This window comes from Vombatus ursinus, unplaced genomic scaffold, assembly GCF_900497805.2.
Source record: "Vombatus ursinus unplaced genomic scaffold, bare-nosed wombat genome assembly UNPS02014807.1, whole genome shotgun sequence".
NCBI classification, from domain to species: domain Eukaryota; kingdom Metazoa; phylum Chordata; class Mammalia; order Diprotodontia; family Vombatidae; genus Vombatus; species Vombatus ursinus.
In genome coordinates this window covers 61,693,899-61,720,086 of record NW_020954585.1, presented here as the reverse complement: position 1 = coordinate 61,720,086, position 26,188 = coordinate 61,693,899, and the positions used below count along the sequence as shown (strand labels likewise).

General features: G+C 39.1%; 1 protein-coding gene and 1 non-coding gene across 2 annotated transcripts in view; both read right to left on the bottom strand.

Moving 5' to 3' along the window:
* LOC114052192 (dynein heavy chain 3, axonemal-like) overlaps positions 1 to 26,188 on the bottom strand; it is a 176,229-nt gene that overhangs the window by 67,790 nt on the left and 82,251 nt on the right. Inside the window, exons 25-33 of the mRNA XM_027874669.1 lie at positions 22,561 to 22,653; positions 20,920 to 21,030; positions 17,758 to 17,872; positions 14,009 to 14,207; positions 11,190 to 11,298; positions 10,623 to 10,736; positions 9,799 to 9,975; positions 4,019 to 4,110; positions 693 to 912 (exon numbers count right to left, since the gene is read on the bottom strand). Coding sequence (XP_027730470.1) covers positions 693 to 912; positions 4,019 to 4,110; positions 9,799 to 9,975; positions 10,623 to 10,736; positions 11,190 to 11,298; positions 14,009 to 14,207; positions 17,758 to 17,872; positions 20,920 to 21,030; positions 22,561 to 22,653 — 1,230 coding nt within the window. The remainder of the gene's footprint in view (positions 1 to 692; positions 913 to 4,018; positions 4,111 to 9,798; positions 9,976 to 10,622; positions 10,737 to 11,189; positions 11,299 to 14,008; positions 14,208 to 17,757; positions 17,873 to 20,919; positions 21,031 to 22,560; positions 22,654 to 26,188) is intronic.
* LOC114052535 lies at positions 21,544 to 21,669 on the bottom strand. Its single transcript, XR_003570274.1, has one exon. It is a non-coding gene; the product is annotated as a U6atac minor spliceosomal RNA (small nuclear RNA).

Below are 26,188 nucleotides of genomic sequence, written 5' to 3'. Positions count from 1 at the left end.
ACTATTATGAATATATTTTGCATGACTACACATATATAACCTATATGGAATTGCTTGTGTTCTTAATGGAGGGGGAGGGACGAAGGGAAGGAATTGGGAACTCAGTTTTAAAAACTGTTAAAAATTGTTTCTAGTGACTAGAGCTCTGGCCTTGGAGTCAGGAGGACCTGAGGTCAAATCCAGCTTCAGATACTTAACACTTACTAGCTGTGTGACTCTGGGCAAATCACTTAACCCTGATCACCTCACCAAAAAAAAGAAAAAAAAAGTTGTTTTTACATGTAACTGGGGAAAAATAAAATACTAAGTAAAAAAAGAATAAGGCACTATGAGAATGAGACATGGGACAACAGTCTAAATATATAGAAGCTGGAAGGGCAGTGTACCAGGGAGGAATGAAAGGTTCTAGAATAGAAAGCTAGAGAGAAGAACTGAAGATTTTGTATATTTCACAATGTTGCCTAACCTTGGCCCTGTAGCTGGGCCAGTGTACTTCCTTCAGTCTCTAAAAGAAATATATTGAAAATGGACTTGTGGGAAACCTAAATTGGGGTCCAGGTGCTCCACAGGACTCCAATCTATTGTCAATTGGAAGAGATCTAAGCTGGGCTGCCTTTAATCCATCAGCTTCATATCTACCCAGTAGGGATGAATCCAGGAGGAGCTCGGGTCTAGAATGACTTGCTGCTTACCTGAAACAGAGGCACATCTTGGGCCAAGAATTTGGCCAAGTTGACATCCAATAAGGCCCGGAGCAACAGGACACTCTCATCTTCTGCTGGATATTTCAGCTTCAGGTTCCCAGCGGCAGTGAGGACAGACTTCACTGCCCGCATCCCATAGTCATAGTGATGCTGAGATGATAGCTGCTCAGAGCATAAACGGTAGGTAGCAACGATTTTCTGGGCAAGACTGTGAAAGTTAAAAAGAAAAAAGAAAAAAGTGTGTGTAGGCCACTGGGTTAGATTTCAGGCTTCTTGTGGAATGGACTGACTTGTGTAGTGGTGAGTTCTCTATGTCTGCCTGGAGGTTTTTAAGCAAAGTGCCATGTTAAAGCATTTTATTAGGCCCTCGACTTGTCTAGGATGTTGTACAGACTTATGCTTCAAGTAAGGGCTAGAACAGAGGTGGGGAACCTGTGGCCTGGAGGCCACATGTGGCCTTCTAGGTCCTTGGGTGCAGCCTTTTGACTGAGTCCAAGTTTTACAGAACAAATCTGCACTTGAGGACCTAGAGGGCGACATGCAGCCTTGAGGCTGCAGGTTCCCCACCCCAGGCTAGACTAAATGACCTCTGTGGATCTTTAACTTTAAGATCCTATTCTTCAGACAAATAGGCATCATAAAACTGTTTTCTCCCTTCATCTATTAGTCAGCTTCCCTTGGCAATCCAAAGGATGAGTCAAATCACTTGAAAGTTCACTCAAAGAGTGATATCTGAAGAATCTGGCTTAGTTCAATAGTCCTGCTTCATAAATAGGGATCCTCAATACACTCATATACTTAAATTCTTCCAAATAATAATAATTAGAATTTATTTAGTGCTTTAAGGTTAGCAAAGTGCTTTACAAATATTAACTCACTTGATTCTCAAAGCAACCCCAGGAGGTAGATGCTATTATTATCATCCCCATTTTACAGTTGATGAAACTGAGGCAGAAGTTAGATGACATGCTTAGGGTCACATAGCTAGTAATTGTCTGAGGACATAATTTGAACCTAGGTCTTTTTGACTGCAGGTCCAGCGCTCTATCCATTGTAGCACCTAGCTACCTGCCAAAATGATACCTTATTGTGAATTACAAGATTTCTGATAATGTATTTGTATGCTTCAGTAATGATTAATACTCAGATATCATTTTTCACAGAATTCAATAATAATAATAATAATAATAATAATAGTTAACATTTATATAATACTATGTGCCAGGCACTGTGCTAAGTGCTTTACAGTTATCATCTTACCTGATCCTCACAACCCTGAGAGGTAAATACTATTATTATCCTCATTTTACAGATAAGGAAACTGAGGCAAACAGAGGTTAAGTGATTTGTCCAAGGTCACACTTCTAGTCAGTGTCTGAGGCTGGATTTGAATCCAGGTGTTCCTGACTCTAGGCCTGGTGCTTATCCACTGCACTGCTTAATTGCTTGACATATGATACCTTATTATGAATTACAAGACTTCCAGTAATATAATTGTATAATCCAGTAATGATTAACACTCAGATAACATTTTTCACAGAATCTAAGAGTCAGAAGAGACCTTGGACGTCATCTAATCCAATTCATATATGAAGAATTCTCTCTACTATACAATAATCCAGTCTCCAGTGAGGGAGATTCACTACTTCCCTAAGCAGCCCATTCTACTTTTTTGTGGAATGACTCAGATAGGACTGAACATCCTGTCTGAGTTTCATGACTTCATTGACTATGGCATGTCAGCCCTTCTATCTTCCATTATCTCCTGAAGTCTGTCCAAGCTCATATTCATGGCTTCCATGACACTTCTATCTATCTATCTCATCCTCTGCCATTCCTTTCTCCTTATGCCTTCAATCTTTCCCAATATCACGGTCTTATTCCACTTTTGGAAAGCTCTAATTCCACTTTTGGAAAGCTCTAATTCTTAGGAAGTTTTTCCTTACATTGAGCTTAAATCTGCCTCTCTACATCTTCTACCCCATTGTTCTTTGTTCTGCTCTCTGGAGTTAAGTATAACAAGCTGAATCCTTCTTCCACATAACATCCCTTAAAATTCTGCAGACAGCTATTTTATTCCTCCTAAGTCTTCTCTTCTCTAGGCTAACAAACCCCAATTCTCTTAATTGATTTTTGTGTGGCATGAACTTGATACCCTTCCCCATACTGGTTGCCCTCCTCTGGATGCTTTCCAGCTTATCAATATGCCTCCTAAAGTGTAGCACTCAGAACTGATCATGATATTCTAGATATGAATTGACCAGAGAATAGTGGGTTTGGCCTTTCCTTATCCCTGGATGCTAGACCTCTTGTAATTATAGCCTAAGACTGAATTGGCCTTCTTGGCTGCCATATCACATTTCAATTTAATCAAATTCACCCATGTGCCAAGAAAGTCTTCTAGGACACAATTGTGATTGCCTGGCTAAGCTTTTTAGAACATAATGTTAATGAAGTTGGCTTCCAGACTTTCACCCCCACATGACCCAGTTAGCTCCATAAAAAACAACAACCCAAAAAGACTTTCAAAGCTACAGACTTCACCCCTAAGTTTCCCCAGATATCTTAAATATGAACCACTGATCACAAAGGGTGCCATATAAGATAGTGTGGATGACTCAGAGCAGCTTTCCCCACTAAGGAATTTGTTGTTATTGTTCAGTCATGTCTAACTTTATATGACCCCATTTGGGGTTATCTTGGCAAAGATACTGGAATGGTTTGCCATTCCATTCTCTGGTTCATTTTACAGATAAGAAACTGAGGCAAATAAGGTTAAGTGACTTGCTCAGGGTCACAAAGTAGTAAGCGTCTAAAGGCTGGATTTGAACTCAGGAAGATGAGCCTTCCTGACTCTAGGTCTGGCACTCTATCCACTGTATCACATAGCTGCTCAACAACGACAAATCTACCTTAGGCCTAGGCTTCTGGGAGAGAAGTAGGCACATGCTTGGAATATAAACTTACCCTGCAACATCTCTCAATAAATGATAAGACCAAAGGTTGCCAGACTGACTGGTTTAAAGACTCAATATGATTGAGCACTGAATCTAGGGTCAGAGGACCTGGATTAGAATCCTACTTTTGACAGTACTTATGTGACCTCAGGCACTCTTATGGATCAGATTAGATAATCTCTGAGGTCCATTCCAGCTATCTATGATTGTATGATTCCAATTGTCCAACCTGCCACATGGAATCCAGGTCATCTAGGCTAAACCCTGAACCCTAAACTAACTACTCCTGGTAAACTTTGCTGGTCATTATGGAACTTTCAGAATCTATCAGAAAGTGAAAGATCCAAAGCAGCTTACCTACGGGAGTCCAGAAACCCCATGGAATATAGGGAGATTTCCCCAATTAATGCATAATCAGGTACCATCATGGCAACTGTTCGGAACAAGGCCTAGGGAAGAAAAAAAAAACAGCTAATCAGAACATACCAGAAATATACACATAAAGGGTGTGTCTACATTGGCAAAGTGAAAGAATAATAATAAAGGCATATGTTCCTATAAAGAGGCAACATGGAATAGTGGATAGACAATGGACTTTGGAATCAGGAAGACTCTTATGTTGCCAGACTGCATTTGTAGACAGCACTTCCTCACTGGAAGTCCCCTATATCAATGTGGAAAGACTTTGATTGGTCAGGACTTCTACATAAATACTACCTCATTTGACACTTATGTCAACCCTGTAAAGTAGGTAGTTTGAGTTGTATTGCCCTCATTTTACAGATGAGGAAACCAAGGCTTGAAATATCTAAGTAACTTGGCCAAAGAGATATATAAGAAATAGTGGGACTGGGAATTGAACCTATGTTACTGTTGTTCAGTCATGTCTGACTCTTTGTGACCCCATTTGGGGTTTTTATAGGCAAAGAAACTGAAGTGGTTTGCCATTTCCTTCACATTTTGCAAATGAGGAAACTGAGGCAAACAGGGTTAAGTGATTTGCCCAGGGTCACACAGCTAGTGAGGCTGGATTTAAACTCACAAAGATAAGTCTTCCTGACTCCAGGCCTGATATTCTATCCACGGTGCCACTGAGCTGCCTGGAATTGAATCCTGAGGACTGCAAATCTTTTTTTTTTTTTTCATACAAAATATGTTTCCATATTAGCCATATTTCCAAAAAATCAAGAAAAATACAGAGAATGAGAACATTATACTTGTTTGTACTCAGAGTTCATCAGTTTTCTCTCCAGTGGTGGATAACATTTTTTTTTCATTATGAGTCCTTTAGAATTATCTTGGATCATTGTACTGATCAGAGTAGCCAAGTCCTTCACAGTTGATCATCATTACAACATTGCTGTTACTATGCACAATGATCTCAGTTCTTCTCACTACACTTTGCCTCAGTTCAAATGGGTCTTGTCATGTTTTTGTGAAACCACCTCCTACCCTGTCATTTCCCACAGCACAATAGTATTCCATCACAATCATATGCCACAACTTATTCAGCCATTCCTCAATTGATGAGCATCTCCTCAATTTCCAATTCTTTGGATACAGCTGCTATATATATTTTTGTACGTATAGGTCCTTTTCCTTTTTCTTTGATCTTTTTGGGATACAGACCTAGTAGTGGTCTTGCTGGGTCAAAGGGTATGCACAGTTTTATAGCCTTTTAGTTCCAAATTGTACTCTAGAATGAGAGTTCACTAATATACCTATTTTTCCCTCATTCCCTCCAGCATTTGTTATTTCTAATAGGGGTGAAGTGGTGCCTCAGAGTTATCGTAATTTTCATTTATTTAATCAATAACAATTTAGAGCACTTTCATATAACTATAGATAGCTTTAATTTCTTCTTCTGAAAATTGACTTTATATTCTTTGACCATTTTTCAATTGGGAAATGGCTCTTATTTTTAGAAATTCTATATTCAATTCTATATTCAATCTATCTTTGAGAAAGGAGGTCTTTATCAGAGAAACTTTCTGTAAAATTTTTTGATATTACTTCATTGTCTATGGTACCTTTTAGCAAAATGGTTTCCCTGATTCTTTTAATTAGGTCTGTTTTTGCTTTTGCTTTGTCTGAGATAATGATTGCTATCTCTGCCTTTTTTTTTTTAAGTTTTGCTGAAGCTTATTAGATTCTGCTCCAGCCCTTTATTTTAATTCAAATTTAGAGGTGAGCTCATGTCATTCACATTTACTGTTATGATTACTAACTATGTTTTTCCCTCTATCCCTTTTTTTTTCTATTTCTTCTTCTCTCTCTCTTTCTAACCTGTCCCTCCTCAAAAGTCTTTTCATAATTTTCTTTCATCACTCTTATTTCTTTTCCCAATTTTTCCTCTACTACTTTTATAATTTTGTTTTACTCTTCCAAGAATTCCTGTTAAGCTTGGGCCCAATTAGAATTTTTCTTTAAGGTTTTCTTGGTAGCTGTTTTCACAGTTTTGTTTTCTTCTGAGTTTATGTCTTGGTCTTCACTGCCACCGTAGTAGTTTTTTTATGGTAAAATTCTTTGTTGTTTGCTCATTTTCCCAGCCTATTTCTTGACTTTGAATTTTATGTTACATTTAGGCTTTGCTCACTTAGGGGTGGATAGGCACCATCCCAAGATTTAGGCTTCTTTGTGCTGCTATTTTCAGAACTAGTTCTGGGGATCTGCAAGGTTTGGGCATTTCCAAGGTGGTGTGATGTGGGGAGAGATGTGGTCACTGCTTTCTTGGGCTATGCTCTGATCTTTACCCAAGAAGGACTCCTGGTCCCCTGCAGCCACAAGTGGTAGCACTCCTCTTTGTCTTGGAACTACAAGGACCCCTGCTTTCTTGTGACTGACCCCTAGCTCCACCCTGAAATTGCAACCCAGGACTGCATAAGGGTAACAGAGTTGCCATTCAGTGCCAGCTGTACCCAGTGCCAGCAAAAGGTCTCCTGTAATCTCTGATCAGTTGTCTGACTCCTTTAGCATTGTTAGGCTGAGAAGCTCCTGCAGCTACAGCTATTGTGGCTGCTGCCTTGTGTATGGGCCCCAGATGGGCCTCTACCCTGGTGTCACAAAGTTCTCCTGCTGACATCTTATGTTTTCTTAGGCCAGAAAAATGTTGATTTTTGTTGGCTCTGCTCCTCCAAAATTTGATTTGAAGCATTATTTTAAAGTTAGATAGACTTGTACAGATAGATTTATATGAAATAATGAAGAGCAAAATGGACAGAACCAAGAGAATGTTATATACAGTAATAGCAATATTGTTTTAAGAATAATTTTGAGTGAATAAGTCATTTTGACTATTATAAATACCCAAATTAACTACAAAGGACCTATGAAGGAAGATTCTACCTGCTTCCAAAGAAAAAACTAATAAATAGATGTATAGAGTGATTTTACATATACATACATATTTGTGTCTAATGATAGTCAACTCAATGGTGGGGGAAGGGAAGAAAAAAGAAAAAAAAAGAAATTTACAAGATAACTTTATTATATATTTAAAAGGAATGGCAAGTTGTATATAATAGATTTGCAGTTTCATGTACAATCATCCTTTTTTATTAACTGTGTTATGGAAATGCTTGTTTTAGTCCATAAATTACAAAAAAAAATTTTAAGTTCTTTGGAGAGGAGTGTTGAGAGAGTTCAGCTGGGTTACCTCTAACCCTCCATCTTGGCTCTACCTCCTCTATGACTGCAAATCTAATAACCTTTTCACTATATTATATCTGGATAAATCAAACTATAAAAACTTGCAACTAGGAAAAAGGGAAAGAAGGCATGAAGCTGAGTAATTCAAATGGACCATCTTCATGGGTCAAGCTCAATACATCACTATGCAACTATCCTTAGCATTGGCCCCAGGTTGGCATTGAACTGGAGAGAAATCAGAGAAAGATACCTAAGATGGTGAAGGGCTTTGAGTTCATGCCATAAGATGATTAGTGAAGGAACTGGGGATGTGTTGTTTCAAGAAGAAAAGGCTGGTGGTGGTAATGTGGAAGAGGAACATAACGGCTATCTTCATATAATTGAACAATTGTCAGATGGATGGGGGATTAATTAATTAGATTTATCCTGTTTGGCAGAGCCAGAAGCAATGGTTGGAAATTATTAAAAAAAAGTCAATTTAGGCCTGATGTAAGGAGAAAAAAAACTCCTAACAATGAGATCTATCCATAAACTGGGTGGATTGTCTTGGGAAGTAGTGAGTAACCTCTCAGTGGAATTCTTCATGCACAAGCTGGAAGATGACTTGTCATGTATGTTGAAAGATTACTTTTTGGAATGAGTTGGAAAAGATGGCTGCTGATATTCAATTCAACAAACATTAAGTTTCTGTTGTGTGGAATGCACTGTACTGGACATATCACTTGGGATTATCATCCTTATTTTACAGATGAGTCAACTGAGGCCCAAAGGGGTTATGTGACTCACCTGGGGTGTTATGATTACTAAATGTTAGAGGAGTACTAGAACTCCTGTCTCGTACCTCTTAGCATAATTCCTTTTTTGTTACACAACGATGCCATTCTATGAAGAAAAAAAATTCCACTGACAATATCTCCTTTGACTGTCAGGGAAAAACCTGTGTGCCTGCTGTGGTTGTGACAATAACATTATGCACACCATAAAAAACAATATGGTATGAAGGAAAGAACATCGAACTTGGGAGTCAGCAGATCTGAGTTCAAATAGTACTAACCTACTAACTGAGTGACCTTTGGAAATTATTTTGCCTTGAAAAAGACATAGTTTTTTTTTAAAAATAATATTTTATTTTTCCCAATTACATGTAAAGACAATTTTTAACATTCATCTTTTTAAAAAAATTTTTGAGTTCCAAATCTCTTCCTCCCTCCTCCCCTTTCCTGAGAAGATAAGCAGTTTGATATAAGTTATACATGTGCAATCATGCAAAACATATTCTCATGTTAGTCAGAGACATAGTTGTCTAGATCATAAAATGCTTATAATATCTGTAGTCAATCTTATACATCTTTAAAGTGTTACATAAAAGTGAATGGTCACTATTCAGCCACCTACCACTCCATTAATTAAAATAGGATTTATAGGAGCAGTTCTGTTTGTGGTGGCAAAGAATTGGAAACTGAAGAGGTGCCTCTTAATTGGGGAATGGATGAATAAGTTATAGTTTATGAATGTGATGGGATATTACTATGCTGTAAGAGACAATGAAGGAGATGGTTTAAGAGAAACCTTGGAAGATTTGTGTGAACTGATGCAGGGTAATGAGCAGAACCAGGAGGAAAAATTATACAATGATGACAATATTGTAAAGACAAACAATAGAAAGACTTCAGAACTCTGATCAGCACAACAACCAACCACGATTCCAGAGGACTCTTAATGAAATATGTTACCCATCTCCTGACAAAAATGTGATGTGCTCAGGGTGCAGATTGAGACATATTTAAAAGGGGAAAGGAACTTGGCCAATGCAAGAATTTATTTTTATTGACTATACATGTTTATAACAGGTGTGTGTATGTGTGTGTGTGTGTGTGTGTGTGTGTTTTGTGTATAGGGAGAGTTAGGAGAGAATGAGGACCTGAAATTAAATAAAATTGAATTTTAAAAAAGATAATAATCACAGAGGCTTCCCAGAGATACTGATAGCTCAGGTCAGGGTATCAATGTTATTCAAGGGATGATAGGAATTACAAAATACGAAAATAACATTTTACAATTATAATTACAATTGTAATTGTATTGTATTTTAAACTGCCCAAAGTACTTTCACATCTGTGATCTCCTTTGGTTCTCAGAAGGCATCTCTGGGAGGTGGGTAGGACATTTGTTACTATTGTTCTTTTATAGATGAAGAGACCTTTCACAGAGCTAATTAGTGGAAAGGCTGTGATAAGAACCTTGACTTTCTGTCTCCTAAGCTCAGGTTCTAGCTACTATACTACACTGCCTCACAGAGATGCTAAGGCAAGTATAATGGTAAGCAGCAAAAAATAAACAATGGACAGGGACACCTGTTATCAAATATTATCAAATGTTATCAAATATTCTAAACTCCACTTCTACAGTCACTGTCTGATAATGCCATCTGATCTCATGACTGATAGCTGTCCCTGGGATGCCCCAATTCCATACCACTTAGTATCTACCTTGAGGTTATCAGGAAGCTCTGCCCGACCTGCATAACCAGGATTCATGGTAATGAAGACAGCACAGGTTGGATTCAGAGAGATCTCAGTGCCTTCAAATATGAAAGTCTTCAGCTTTCGGATGATAGCCTGTTGAATGCTGAGGATCTGCTGGGCCACCACAGACAGCACCTCCACCTAGAGTGAGAAGAATGCTTACTTGCTGCAGTGGCCAGAACCTCTCACTCCCATCTGAATATAACAAAGTCTTTTCCAGGAAAAAAGTATTTAGATACTTAAAGCAACACTTTAATCACTTAAGAAATATTATTCATTGAGAGTTGGATCTCAAGGTTACTAAGGAATGCCAAAATTAAACTGTCAAATTCTCAATGAAAAACTAGAAGGGTGACTAGGCTATTGGCAGAGAATAAGACAATGTATGAGGGTGTGATAGGATCATAGGATTTAAAACTGGAAGGGACCTTGGAGGTCCAACCACTCAAGACCCAGAAAGAAATTACTTGCCCATGTATGTATATAGGTATGTGTGCTTATATTTGTGTACATGTTACTGTTTGTATTTGTATGTGTACTTTGTATGTGTGTATGAATGCGTTTATGAGATGGGGGAGAGAGAAAATATGATGAGAGTTTAACATGCTTTCCTCAGTGGTAGTTTTGTTTTGAAATTAACTCAAAGCAATAAATATTTACTTGCTATATCCTGGGTGCTATGAAGGATAGATTAAAAACATAAGACACTCTCTAGTGATAGAACTCAGATTCTCCAACTCCTCTTCCCTTTTTTCTCTGAATTCTTATGTCTTGGCACTAAGAGTTACCTCAATCCTGTTGAATTCATCAAAGCAGGCCCACGCTCCAGCTTGGGCCAAGCCCTTGAAGAACTTTCCCATGGCTTTGTAATCCAGACCATCAGAGCAATTGAAGACCACACACTAAAGATAGGGGGGGAAAGTGCCATAAATGTTACCACTTCCCAAGGCAATTTTGGCTCTCCATTCTTCCCCAAGAATGCTAGAAAATCATAACTGGAAGGCTCAGAGGATCATAGGTTCAGATCTGGAATAGATCTCAAAGATCATCTAGGCCAATCCCTTCATTTCAAAAATGAGGAAATGGAGGCCTCGAAAGTTCAAATGATTTACCCACAGTCATATAGTTAAACATCAGAAAATTTGAACCCAGGGCTTTGGTCCCTGCATCAGTGTGCTCTTTCCCCTTTAGTATGATGCTTCCTAGTTCAACCTTCTATTCAGTGTATGATTTTCAACCCCTCTCCCCCTTACGATTCTGTTGTCATCTTGAATCTCGTGTTCTCTTTTCTATACATAGCTCCTCAAAGGGACAGGAAGCAACCATTACAGTCAGGGCAATATTGTTTTTATTACCTGCTTAGCCAAGGCCTTAGCCAGATCTTTTGTAGTTTCTGTTTTGCCTGTGCCAGCAGGGCCCTCTGGGGCACCCCCAAGATTCAATTTCAAAGCTCCCATTAAAGTCCTAAAGAGAAGAGAACATGACCCTAGGTCATTCATTGAGTCCTAGAGTTTACAGGGCAGAGAGAGTTTCCGGTGAAGCTGTTATGCATTGGATAGACCTTCCCCAATCTACATAATGATTTTCTCTAGGGATACATAGTCCAGGAACTGGACCAAATGGCTCACTATGTGTTGGGGTCAATAGAGTTCCCTAGCTTTTATCAATATCCAAAGATGGTGTCACCTCCCACCTCCCTGCCCACACACACTTCCTATTCAAATTTGGACACAAACCTCATCCAGCTGGTTACAAGTGCCAAGAAGATGGAACAGAGAGTATACACTGGCTAGGAGAACAGTACTGAGCTAAGCTATCCGTGTTTAAAATTGAAGGGCACCTAACTGGGCACTTATAGAATAATGATAATAATAATAGTAGCTAGCACTTATATAGCCTTTAAGGATTACAAAGCACTGTACATATGTTAACTCATTTGATCTCCACAATAACTCTATGAAGTAGATGCTATTATCCCCATCTTACAGATTAGGAAACTGAGTAACTGAAAGAGGTTAACTTGCCCAGTCACACAGCCAGTAAGTGTCTGAGGTAGGATTTGAATTTGGGTCTTCCTGACTTTAAGTCCTGCACTCTATCTATTGCACCACCTAGCTACCACAAATTTCTCAAAACAAATGTAATTATGGTATGCTTCTGGGCCCTGGCCTCAGCTTTCTTATATTAAATTATGTCTTTACACCTTAGTTCCCCCTCTGTACAATGCAGTTCTTCCTTCCTTCTATTCCCAGGAATGATAAATATCATTATGGAGAGAGACAAGTTGTACTATCTAGACAAAATATTTAGCTGTCTCCCTACTGTGCACCTTATGACCTTGGGCAAGTAACAACTACCCTGGGCTTCAGTTTCTTCATTTGTAAATGAAGAAGTTGGACTAGTTGATCTCTAAGCTCCCTTCAAGCTTTAAATCCCATGCTCATGAGAGAATAGATAATAGTAATGGTTCTCAGTATCATAGCTCTCCATTTTGCACAGACGTGGAATTAGAATTAGTTAACATACCAGATGTTATATTTTGCTGTCATGAAATGATGCCCTTTCCCAAAGAGTGTCAACTTAATAGACTTCCAGAAATAAGGCAGGACCAAGAAGTGCTAGTTGCGTTAGCTTCCTAAAATGGTCTCAGAGCAGAATGACTTTTAGAACAGTAGATTGGAAAGGGTGGACAGAGCTGTAAGATGGCAAGCCCCTGAACAGTATTTCTTGGGAATCATTTTTGTCCTCTCACATGGGAAGAATAAGGAAACCTTGGGGTGCATTGAGAAACACGGTAGTTGGGACAAGGAGGAATCATAGCTCTACTGTGGCTGTCCTAGTTGGACAAGGTCCTGAATATTTTGTTCCATGTCAGATCCCTTATTATAGGAAGGATGTTATGGACTAAAGGGTATTCAGAAGACATATGTCCAGGATGGTTAGGCCTTGAAGTTATGCAATATGAGGCTCAGTGGAAGGGATTGGGGGCAATTATCCTGAAGAAGAGAAAAGTTAAGGAAGACATGATAGCTGTCTTCTAGTTATTTGAAGACTGTCATGTGGAAGATGGAATACTCCTGTTTTGCTTGGCCCCACAGGACCAAACTAAAAACAGTGGGTGAAAGTCGTAAAGAGAAAGATTTAAGCTTGATGTAAGGGAAAACACACAAACAAGTAAAACACTTAACGTCAAAATGACCCCAAAATTAGAATGAGCTGACTTTGGAGAAATCATGTTCCCCCCCACTAGATGTCTGTAAGTCTAAAGCTGCTTCCAACTGAAATACTGTGAAAGAAGAAGGTGCATAGAATTACAAAATCTCAGAGAATTCATACAGAGGGAGTTCAGTGGCTATCTGGTCCAGTGCTATCAAACTCAAATAGTAATGGGGCCACAAAACCACACAGAAGAATCCCTGAAGGCCTCTCATGTTGACTTAGGAAACCACATATTAACTTTATCTATTTTCTATTATATTTTTATTTGTTTTGTTAAATATTTCCCAAATACATTTTAATCTGATTCAGGCCACTCTTGGGAGTGTTGGGCCAAACACTTCTGATTTGGTCCCACTCAAACTTGAACAGGAATATTCTCTAAAACATCCCTACTTAAAGCTTCTGCTTGCCGACTTCCAGTCATGGTGAACTCACTACCTACTGATTCTACTGATTCTGTTTTTGGAAAGCTTTGATTGTTTGGAAGTTTTTCTTTTCAATAAGCTGAAATCTGTATCTTTGCAATCTCCATGCACTGCCCAGTTCTGCCTTCTGAGGCCAAATAGAGTAAGTTAAGTCTATTTACTCTTCTACAAAAGGCCCCCTTTCCCATCCAATATTTCAGCTTTCATGTGCCCCCCTAATTCTTTTCTTCTCCAAGTTAATTACCTCCTTTCAATCCAACTGATCATTATTTGGTGTGGTTTTGAATCTCTTCACCATCTTGGCTAACTGAACAATGTCAATATCCTTCATAAAATGTGATACCCAGAACGAAACTGTGGGATTGTCCCACATGCCACTGGGCCCATGTCAAATTCCTATCTTATTCAAATTCTTCTCCAAAAGAGTCCTATGCTGTAATAATGTACAGCAGAGGAAGAGGCAGCAAGTGGGAGGTATTTGACTTCATTTTGAAAGGTGAAACCATGTCATAGGGATTAACCAAATTTACCTGTAACATCGGTCAGTGAGGGGGGTAATCACCAGCCGTAGGGAGTTCCCCAGGTATTCATAGCCATACAAAGCTTCTGTAGTGATCATTCTCACAATCACATCCCCATTTTCCCAAGTATAGCGAAGCTGGGAGATCCACTGGAAGTCATTCAGATCTCTGACTTTGTCTTTGGCTAATTTAGCAACCACATCACGAGCTGTCCAGACATACAGATACACACATAAAGATGAACAGTGTTTTTCTCTCTCTCTCTTCTTCCACTGAAAACTCAGAGTAAATACCATCCACCTATAGTTCATAGACACCTCAGACAGAAAGAAAACCCCAAAGGTCAACTGGACCACCCCCTGCCTTCAAATAGGTTTTAATTAAATTTGCCTAACAAATTAACTAACAAATTGTCTGTTAGTGAATGAGGGAGATTCTTCACCTTTCACTGACCTCTGGTCATTACACAGAGAACAGTTTCCCTCAGCTGCTATGTTTCACTTCTCTCCAGGTACCAGGGAAGACACTCAGGGTTGCTGGCCAGAAGAGAAATAGTTACTATTTACATTCACTTTGAGCCAGGAGGGCCCCAAAAAAAAAAAAACAACCATTTGATTTTTTTTTGTTTGTTTGTTAAAGGGGGCATCCTTTGATCCTTCTTAAAGAGGCCTATTCACTGAATGGGTGTTGCCTCACTCAAACTGAGAACTTGAAAAGACCTTAGCTTAAAAGGGCCAAGGTCTCCCACTGTATCTGGGCCATCTCCAGTTGTCCTGATGAATATCTGGCTACTGGACCCAGATGCCTCTGGAGGAGAAAGTGAGGCTGGTGACCTTGCACAGCCCTCCCTTAGTCAAATCAAAGTCAGTTGCAAGTCATGTCATCATCTCCCTGATGTCATGGTCCTTTTTGAGAATGAAGGACAAACCATACATAACCACAACCACAATCCAGGTACCAGGGTAGAAAGTCAGCCTTTCTGCGGGATTTTATACATAGATCTCCAAACACATATTAAGCAGTATTAAATGGATGTGGTAGTTATAGTAAACAGGGTTGTTCAGTCACTCCTATTGCCTCCTCCCCCGACTAACTCATTGCTCAGATGGGTTTCTTGAGTACAAACTGTCTTGTAAAGTAGTATCAAAGGAATTGTAATTCTTCTGATCATTTTGTTAGCTCCAAATGCCCAGCCAGAGACAGCACTTATGGTCAAATACCTCAGTGTATCTCTTCTCTGGGAATGAACCCCCTTCTCAGTCAACTCTTCAAAACTATCTTTCTAATAAGTACACCCAGATTTACAAAGGCAGATGGCTAACAATGTTCATAAAGACAAAATAAACATTTAAAACAAAGAAATCCCTCTGAGATTACCTCCAATTTATCCTGTATACGTCTTGTTTATACATAGCTGTTGCACATTGTCCCCATTCGATTGTGAGTTACTTGAAGGCAGGGACTATTTTTTCATTTTATTGTATTGTCAGTGAATGACACACATTATGTGCTTAAAAAATGCTTTTTGATTTGTCTTGAAGAAAGGTAAATAGACTTCCCCTGTACCCAGAGGAAAAGGCTTCAGGCTCCCATGAAAATGCTCAAGGGGAAAGAGAAGATACAAACCGTTTTCTTGGGGTCTGTATTTGTGTGTGTTTGTTTGAGGAGAAGAGGGTGGTCCACAACATAACTTCTATCCCAACACACTGCAAGCCCACCAGCCTAAGGAGTCTCACTTCTAAAGACCAGGATCCTTTCTTTATGGTGGCTGTCTTTCTCTATACTTTCATTCTCTCAGCTCCAAGTTACTTTTTACAAGTTCCCTTTCTCCAGCTCCATGTGTCTTCTACCCATCCCCAATCTGAGCTGTCTCCTGGACATATTGAAGTGACTTTTTAAAAGTTCACCCAAATGACTAACTCATAAAGAGAGCTAATGGTCTGGCTGTATCTTTTAAAGTTAGTGAAACAGGTCGGTGCTAGCCCCTTTTGTGGAGGTGACTAGGTCTCATGCTTTCAAAGTCTACTCCCTTACACAGGTAAGGGAGACTTTACAGAGCTCATTAGGGAATCAGGCCATAGAGATTTTGTGATTAAAATTCCTCACCAAGCTCCCAACACCCTTTCCCCCTTCCTCCAACCTTCCTTTTTTCTCCCCAGAAAATCATAAATCCTCAGTCTTTCCTCACAGCTCCATGACATTGGGACAACCTACGAGGCTCTCAGTCAGTCAGTGGATAAGTTTGATGACATTCATCGTAAAATGGACCTTTAGGCATAGAATTCACTCTTATTTTCAAATTTGGGAATCCTAAAAAAAAAAACAACAGCTGAAAGCTATACTTCTTGCATACAGTAGGTTTTTTAATTCAGTTTACCCTTTCCTTTCATAGGTAGTGGTAGTTGTTTGGCAGGGGGGTGGGGGGGGACAGGAAAGAATCATATGATCTATGGTCATTAATATTCTCCAGAAAGCTCATAGAATTGGTATGGGACATCAGGGGTGGTGCCAAAAATTCAAATTCTTTGACCTATGAGCAAGATTGTGAAAAAGAACTCTCCCTCAAGCCTTTACTATATACCTTGGGTCCCGACAAGTTCTGAAATTGGCTAGTAGACAGGAGGTCCATCTCTGTCTATGGTCATCATAAGAGTCATCACTTAAGAGGTACAGGAAGGCTAACCACATTGGATGGGTCCCACTCACCCTATCCTCCCATCGACCCATTAACATTTTATGCAGGTAAAAGGAGATTTATATGAACACCAAGGATAGCCCTTGGAGGGGAAAAGGTGGAGATATCTCTGAAGACTAAAGTATGATCTGTAGGAAGTATGTGTAAGAGGGAAGGGAATAGTTGTTGCTTCAGAATCAGAGATGGTCAGATGTGAGAGGACAATTTATATTGATTGTATGTGAACATATTTACTTCCCTACTCAATAAACTCCATTGGCTCCCTATTACCTCCAAGACTAAATATAATATTTTCTCATTTGGTTTTTAAAGCCCTTCACAATCTGGCTTCTTTCTACCATTCTGGTCATCTTACCTGTCCATATACTCTAATAATCCAATGATAATTCCCTTCTTACTGTCTCTCAAACACAAAACTCCACTTCCAGAACCCATGCCTTTGAACTGATTGTTCCACATTACTAGAATACTCTCCCTCTTCACCTCTGCCTCCTGGCTTCCCTGCCTTCCTTCAAGACTCAGCTCAAATCCTATCTTCTGCAACTAGCCTTTCCCAGTCCTCCTCCCTCTCATAATTTCCATTTACACTGTATATATCTTGTATGTACATAGTTATTTGCATGTTATCTCCCCCAATAGAATGTGAGTTTCATGAGGGTATGGACTAGTTTTGTTTTTTTTTTTTTAATTTCTTTGTATCCCCAGCACTTAGCACAGTGCCTGGCACATAGTAACATGTTTGTTGCCCATTGCCTTCCTGAGTTGTCTCTGAAGAGCAGCGCTCAGGAGAGCTCACTCTTAGGGACAATTCAGATTCTTTTCTTCAGGTTCTAGAAATCCTACGGGCAAGACCTTTTGGGGTGGGGGGCAGGGAATTAAAGGTGGGGTGGAGACATAGCCACAAAACAAATATACAAGGATACAGATTGTTCTCATTTCATTCGAGCTTCAGGTTGCTGGTCTTCTTTTGGCCCATGGGAACTCAGGTTTGTGGAGCCTTTCCTGCTGAGCTTTGGGGTGATGCACAATGACTGGCCACTCTAGGAGAGAATGCCATGCTTACCGTGGACATCAATGACTGTGAGGGCTCCCAGGGTCAGCCGAGCTCCACTGCTTAATTTACCCCGAACCAGCTCAACAATCTCTGCAATCTGCGTGTTATTTTTTTCCAGAAATACCTGTGAGGGACACATATGGGAAGAGCTATTTACTCTTTCTCATATTTTCCTGAGTTCTTTCTCTGATTCTCAAGAAACACATGCTAAGCACTCCTGAATTATGAGAAGGGTGGCAGGAATTATTTGTGACTGACTTCACAGGAAGGCAAAAAGAACCATGGGGAGGCTGGGTAAGCAGGCATTTGGAGGCAACTTTTAAAAGTTACAGAATGTTTATATTTTTTAAAATTACAGAACCACAATCAAGCATTAAAGATGTAATGACATGAATAAAGCAAATGTCCATAGAATCTAAAGCTGGAAGGGACCTTAGAGATCACCTAGTTTTGTTTTGTTTTGTTTTGTTTGTGAGGCAATCAGGGTTAAGTGACTTGCCCAGGGTCACACAGCTGGTGATTATCATATGTCTGAGGTCACATTTGAACTCAGGCCCTCCTGACGCCAGTGCTGGTGCTCTATCCACTGTGCCACCTAGCTACCCTTAGATCACCTAGTCTAACCCTTTTATTTTACAGCTAAGAAATCTGAATCCTAGAGAGCTGGTGAAATGCCTTGCCCCAATGTCATACAGGTAACAAAGAGAAAAGCTAGATTCAATCTGAGGTCCTCTGAGAGACAGTATGGTGTAGTAGATAGTGTGTTGGACCTGGAGTCAGGAAGACCTGAATCAGGAAGACTTCTAGCCTTCAATCTTTTCACCTATAAAATGAGAGGGGCAGAATCTGATAACTTCTAAAGTTCCTTAAATTCTAAATCTGTGATCATATAATTTCAAATTTAAGGCTTTTTTTTTACTATAGTATATTAATTATTAATTAATTAATTATTAGCTTTAAGCAAAATTATTTTAGCCTGCAAACCATGTTAACAGGAGATAGAGTCTGACATCATTGGTGTGCTAGTAAATGTTTAACAATTGGCTCTTGGAGAAAAAAATTTACTCATGACATTTTTAAGTTTAATCTGCATCATTATCATTTAGAGCTAAAAAAAAAAAATCAAGCCCTAATTTGTAATACGTGCTGATTTCTGAGATATAAATGCCTGTACTGAAAATTAAACAATCAGTTTTTCTGAGCCAGTTTAAAGTGTTTCCATTATATTCCTGATCTGACATAAATATCAGAGAAGTAAAGTTTAGAGAGTTATGATCAAATTTCTCTTTCTGTTTTATGGTATGTTTCATCTATGTCATATTAAAATGCTATATTTGGAGTCCAAGGACCAGAATTTGAATCTCAGCTCTGCTACTTACTCCTTATGTAATAATAACTTGCCTAGGGCAAGTTATTTCCCCTCTCTAGGACTCAGTTTCCTCATCTATCAAATGAGAGGGTTAGACTAGATAACCTCTAAGTCATCTTGGGTCTGTTTAATATCCCTTGCAGCTCTATATGGATGATCCTATGCACATTTGTACTGTTCACTTTCTGGTGCTGTTCTTTGTTGCGGCTGGGAAGAAATGCTTCATTTCTGGATGTGCAGACGGAAGTCTCTGCAGGGCTTAGCGCAGAAATTGGCATGTACTAAGCATTTAATAAATGCTTGCTAACAAGGACAAAAGAAGAATAAGCAACTGGATTCAGAAAGAATATGTTTTCACATAAAGAAAATATTTTCAAAATGTATTAATTTTATCCCTTCCCAAAAAAGACTAAAACCCTAAATCTACTTGTAAAATACCCTACAGGAAAAGTCGATGGTGCCTTGGGCCTAGAGTCAGGAAGACCCGAATTCAAATCCAAATTCCTTCCTTCCTTCTTTCTACAGAAACTCAGAACTCCTTAGAGTGTAGTTTCAACAGCCTTGATTAGTGTCAGAAGATAAGACTTCTCATTACCCAACTATGCTGGAGAAATAAAGCATTACTGGAATTCTACTAGAATAAATAGAAGAGAAATGAAAATCTACTGAATACAGGCAATAATATTGCATGAATCACAAAAGTGGTCAACTGGCTTCTCTTCAGTAATTCTCTTCAGTGGATTCTCTTCAAATCCATTTTACAAAATCCTAGTGCAAGAATATTTCTATTACTCTTTGCAAAAAAAAAAACAAAACCAAAAAAACAAAAATAAATTTACTATGTGTTACCCCCCCCTTTTTTCTTTTTACTTACACAGCACAGGTGTGGTAGGAAAAAAAAACCATGACAAAGTCAGGTTCTGTGTGACCTTAGGCAAGACACAACCTCTCTGGGTCTCAGTTGCCTCCTCTTCACAATAAGGAGGTTGAACTTTTTTGTTGTTGAGTCATTTTTCAGTCTACTCTTCATGACCCCATGCAAAGATACTGGAGTGGTTTTGCCATTTACTTCTCCAGCTCATTTTATAGATGAGGAAACTGAGGCAAACAGGGCGACTTGCCCAGGGTCACATAGTGTCTGAAGCTGGATTTGAACTCATGAAGATGAATCTCCTTGATTTCTAGCCCAGTGCTCTATCCACTGCATCGCCTAGCTGCCTGAGGTTGAACTGAGGGTCACTAAAGTCCTTTCCATTCTTAACATTCTGTGATCTAGGATCAGTTGCCTTGGGCTTGCATCTTCACTGAAATAAGCCCTGCTCACTAAATCAACCAGATCAAGAGTGTTTTAGCCCATTAGATATGAAGCAAAGAGGAGAAGAGATACAAAAGTACAGGAGTCAGCTCTGGAGCCTATTTAGGGAGAACAACTTCCCTGCTGCTTCAGCCAGCTGGACAAATGAATTGTGGTACCACACATCGATCCAGGGCTGAAGAGAATAACAGGTAGAAGAAATAAAATGAATTAGGTAAACTGCGCCTCTCCTTCCCATTACTCTATGAACAGCTTCCCTGACTATGAATGGACTTGACTGCTGACATTGGCATTAGGAAAAAGGAAGAAGGGTCAGGGGATAGGTAAGATGGAAGAAGAGGAGCATTAGTCCAAGTGTTTTGGAGCTGTCTGGGAAATAAAGAAGATTGTCAGGAAATCCCATGGGTCTCTGAGAATTCTGTTTAGGTTGGCCTCCAGGGACCACGTTGCACCTTGGAAGGGCAGAAGTGATTCATGCTAGGCTTACCAGTAACGTATCATTTACAATACATTCAGCAACCTCTGATGTCCAGTAGATAGATGAGACACAGATTACAACTTGCCCAGGCCACTCTAGAACCCACTGCTTTCGAGGAACCTATAAAAAGCCAAAGATCACATAGGTTTAGAGCTGGAGGGGAGATTTTTTTTTTTTTTTGGTGAGGCAATCGGCGTTAAATGACTTGCTCAAGGTCATGCTGAAGGGGAGATCTTCTTCTTCTTCTTCTTCTTCTTCTTCTTTTAAGGCAATTGGGGTTAAGTGACTTACCCAGGGTCACACAGCTAGTAAGTGTCAAGTGTTTGGTCTGAGGCCAGATTTGAACTCAGATCCTCCTGACTTCAGGGCCGGTGCTCTATCCACTGCGCCACATAGCTGTCCTGGAGGGGAGATCTTAAAGGCCACTGAATCCAACCCCTCATTTTACAGATGAGGGAAATGAAGATAAAAGGTTGATATGTCTTGCCCACAGTCACACAAAACCCAAGTGTCAGACAGAGGATTTGAACTCAGGTCTTTCTGATTCCAAATCCAGCTCTCTGTCATTCTCCCACCTAGCTGCCTCCCCTTGATGGCCCCTCCAAAAAACAAACAACAACAAACAAGCAAAAGAAACACACATGATGGGATGCCACAGAGTAAGTGGAAATACTTTAAATACATGTATTGTAAAGGTCACTAGGACCTCTTCCATCTTTATGAAGGGGAGAGTTAACCTTTTCTCCTTTCACACAACACAAGCCACCCTGGCCTTATTCTTAGGAAAAATATAAGGTCCCTAAAAGAGTACAACCCTTCTGAAGAATGTACAGAAGGAAAAAAAAAAGTCTTTCTTCCCACTCAGAGAGAGGTCTGAAATTCTACCACCAGTTCTACTACAATTCCACATTGTGCCCTCTAGTTTCCTTCTTCACAAAGTAAATACCCTGAAGGGGTGACCCATCATATCTTCATTATTTTTGGGTGGGTGGAGTTTCTCAGATGCTTAGCTGATGGCAGGAGAACACTCCTTTAAGATTATTATCTTAACATTCTATTTTGATCTAGGACAACATGGAAATAAGAAAAGGTAACTCCAAATAAGACTTTGTGTTCTTTCCAACCCCTAGCTGGCACTTAGATGATCTGAGAGACAGAACAATTCTAATGATTGTTATTGAGAGAGTTCCTGTCAGTTTTGTCTTCCTCAATATTTATTTATACTAGTAAAGATTTCACTGTCAACTTCATCAGTTCACCATCGCACGAACCCCCGTATTCATGGGAAAGGAAAGCAAGGAAAAGAAAGGTTAAATGACCTGTCCTATGTCACAAAAACAAAACAAAAACAAAAACCAGGAGAAAATGGAATTAATACCAAATCCCTTCTCTGAGCCCTTTCCAACTCTCAGTGATGTGAGATGGAAAGAGTACCATCAAGAGAATGTGGGTTTGAGTCCTGGCTCTGCCACCCCAATACTGAGTGACTTTGGGTCAATCACTTAACTTCTTAATTAGACTTCCCTTTCCTGGACTGTAAAATAAGTGGGCTGGACTAGATGACCTTTGAAGTTCCTTCCATTTCTAAATCTAAAGATTCCACCAAAAGCTTAACTTCACCAGCCTTGATGACTGTGGACTGGACTCTACCTTGGCATAAGCATCAATCCCTTTTTTAAGCACATGTCGGATACTGGCGAGCATTGTCTGTTCCACCTGAAGAAGCCATTTCTCGACCATGCCCTGTAAGGAAAGAAACACAAACAGAAATGGGCAGTAAGTACGACGGAATCAGCAGAGACCACAGGAAAGACCTTGGAAATGAACCCAACTTCAGAACATCAGATATTAAGCCCAAACCAGCTCTTCCCTTCCTCAATATTGGCTCTATTTACATTTTCAAAGTCCTTGTTTTTTTTCCTTTCTTAAGTCTATAATCCTAAAGTGAGAATGTAAGGTTGACCTAGCAACACATATTCATTTTTGTGACAGGCGGATACTGTTAGCCTAGATCAATTTTTAGGGGCAGGTAGGTGGCACAGTGGATACAGCACCAGGCCTAGAGTTCCTGAGTTCAAATCTAGCCTTAGACACTTGCTAACTGTGTGACTCTGGGTAAGTCACTTAACCCTGTTTGCAGTTAAGTTTTTTTATCTGCACAATGAGCTGGAGAAGGAAATGGCGAATCACTCTAGTATCTTTGCCAAGAAAACCTCAAATGGGGTCATGAAGAGTCAGACAAAACTGAAACTACTAAATAATACATTGTCTCCCTGTTAACTCCAGGACAGATGAAGCCTAAATTCCAGAGATGCTTCTGTACCTATGACTAGAGGTAGTCAGGTAGTGGAGGGAATAGAGTGATGGACTAGAGTCAGGAAAACCTGAGTTTGCCCCTTGCCTCAAATATTTTTTAGCTTCATGACCCCTAGGCAAGTTCACTTGTGTCTCTCACCTTCATTTTTCTCATCTGTAAAAATGGAGATAACTATTGAAACTGCCTCACAGGGTTGTTGTGACCAAAATGAGGCACTAGTTATTATTATTACTAGCCAAGTACATATAGAAAATAAACAGCAGAAAAAAATCTGCCCTGTGATAGTGTGTGTCCAAAAGGAGGGGTCTCATTTCACTGGGTTGCCTCCTCTGAGTACATACTTAACAGTGAAAGGGAAGAGGAAACTGAGCTAACCAGTAGGTTATACCTCCAGTAGTGGGGAAATGAAATGTACTGTCTTGATTCCAAGTGGGTGATTGTTCCTCACAGAATTTCTTTATCAATTCATCTTCTGAAACCATGTGGTACATAAGCTGCAATTATTTTCATGGTGACCTTACAAATCCTTTAGGCAGCTGGGTGGGTCAGGGGATAGGGTAAGGGATATGGAGACAGAACGACCTGAGTTTAAATTCTACTTCAGACACTTAACAGTGTGTGACCCTGGATAAGTCACTTAAGCTCTTGAAGCCTCAGTTTACCATTCTGTAAAATGGGATAATAATAGCACCTACCTCCTGGGGTTATTGTGAAGATTAAATGATGTGACAGATACAAAGCATTTTGCAAACCTTAAAGCACTATATAAATGCTTTTATTATTATTATTAGCAATAATAGTACTTATCATTAGTACAACAAAACATGATAATGGAATGTCCCATGAAATAATGTTTCTTACTGCCTTTGAATATATCATAAAACCAATTCCAATGCCCACCCCCTCTTTTTTTTTCTCCTTTTCTTAGATGTACCTGTGGGCCCTCCCTTCCCTTTAGCTGCAACTTCCTTCTTCCCTCTGGTGCCATTTGTCACATCAAGATTGCTATAATTCATTTCTCTTCCAGGAAGAAGTCTACTTGTTAGTCATTGGACAAAGGTCTCACATTTAAAGTACAAATAGTCAAATTAAGGTTTGTTGATATTGATATTGTGATTCTTAATACCCTCTGCTCCATTTCATAATATTCTGCCACCATTGCTGCAGAAATGGAAGGGGCCACGTAAGACCGAAGACAAATTTTTATTTTTCCCCATTTCATGGGTTGTCATGGCCAAAATAATTGATCATGTGGCCAGCCTCTTCACAGATAACTAGTTTGATGCCTCATGTAATAGACTTAGTCTGTTTCTGGGACCATACTCGAAGCCTTTCCATCCTGGTAGAACATTCTAGAGCTTACACTCTCGACATAGACTTCGAGAGCCTCTATGCCATGATGAGACATTAGGGCGGGATTTTGTGGAGTTGAGAAATATGAGGAGAAATATATGAAGTAGCATGATTCAGGAGGAAGAAGTGAGACTTGGAGATTACACAGGAACTTTATGCCTCTATATCATAAATACTATAATAAAGAAAAGGATTTGTAGGTACTAGAAGTAGTGCACATGTTAAAGAATGAAATAGATGCCATTTTAACAGACAGGAAAAGACTAGTTATTGATATGGGCATTATTCCTGAATTAATCATCTGTATACAGTCAGACCATTGGGGAGCTAAGATCATAATTAGTAAAAAAAAAAAAACAAGAAAAAAGAAAAATAGTGAGAAAAAGATATGGTGTGCAATTAAAATGACTTAATCCTGAATGATTTAAATAAGCAACTGAAAATTTGAAAATGGGAAAGAGACAAAAGAAATGCCATTGACATCAAATAGAATGTTTCCTCCTAGAAGTTTAACTAATATAAATTAATTGCCACAATAAAGACACCAAAAGAGCTCAGAAAACTCCTTAGTCAGCAAACAATTGATTAACTTGCCAGATATAAAGAGGTGGCTGCCAAAGGCAACAGTGGGTTAGAATATAAAATTATCTGTAAAATTTTATTTTTAAAAAAAAGTATGGTGGATGGTTATCAATAGTTTTGCCTTATAAAGGAAAGAGAAGCAGTAGAGGGCAAAATGAGTTTAAAGAAAGTATAGTAAGATATCCCAACTATACAAGGTCATCTCAAGGGCATTTAAGGATAAAACTGGAAGGAGGATCACAAACAAGAAAAATGGAAAAAAGTTGCAAAATTCATTATGACAAAATATGTTATAATGTTTTCTCCATCAAGGGCAATGGAACCATCATACTTGGTTCTTAACTCCGCTATTCTGCTTATAGAGGAAGAAAAATGATCCAAAGAGAATAAAGATGAGAAAAGCAGCAGGATTTAATCAAGTGGATATAGAAGAGATTTGCATTGGAGGCAACACAGTTATGAGGGCACTGAGGGACAGTATATAATGTATCTGAAAGAGGAGAAGATAAAAGGTGCAGAAGAAATGCTGGGCCCTATTGATACCAAAAAAGGTGACAGAGAAAACATCTGTGACTACTGACCTACATCCCTACTCTGTCTCTATAAAATCTTTGAGAGTCATCTCTGCAATACGGAAAAGATAAGAAAAGGTATAAGAAAAAAAAAAAAGGTTAGACTCTATTAGTATTGCAAAAGGTGACCAAGAAAATATCAGTAACTGCTGATAGATGCTGAGCTTCCCATTTATATAAAACCTTTATAAGAGTCATCTGTACATGAATCAAAGGCATATTTGATCAGGTTATTAGTAGGGAAGAAGAAAATTTTCATAAGTGATATTCAACAGTGGACCACATCTTTACTATTTCACAACAAACTGAAAAATTATAGAGAATGTAAGATCCTTTTGGGCTTGTTGTTGGTTAATTATGAAAAAAAAATTGATAAGACAAATGCCACCTTTCAAATTATCTGAATTTTTACGATTTAATTGCATGCAAAGACACTGTGCCATTTAAGTTAAGT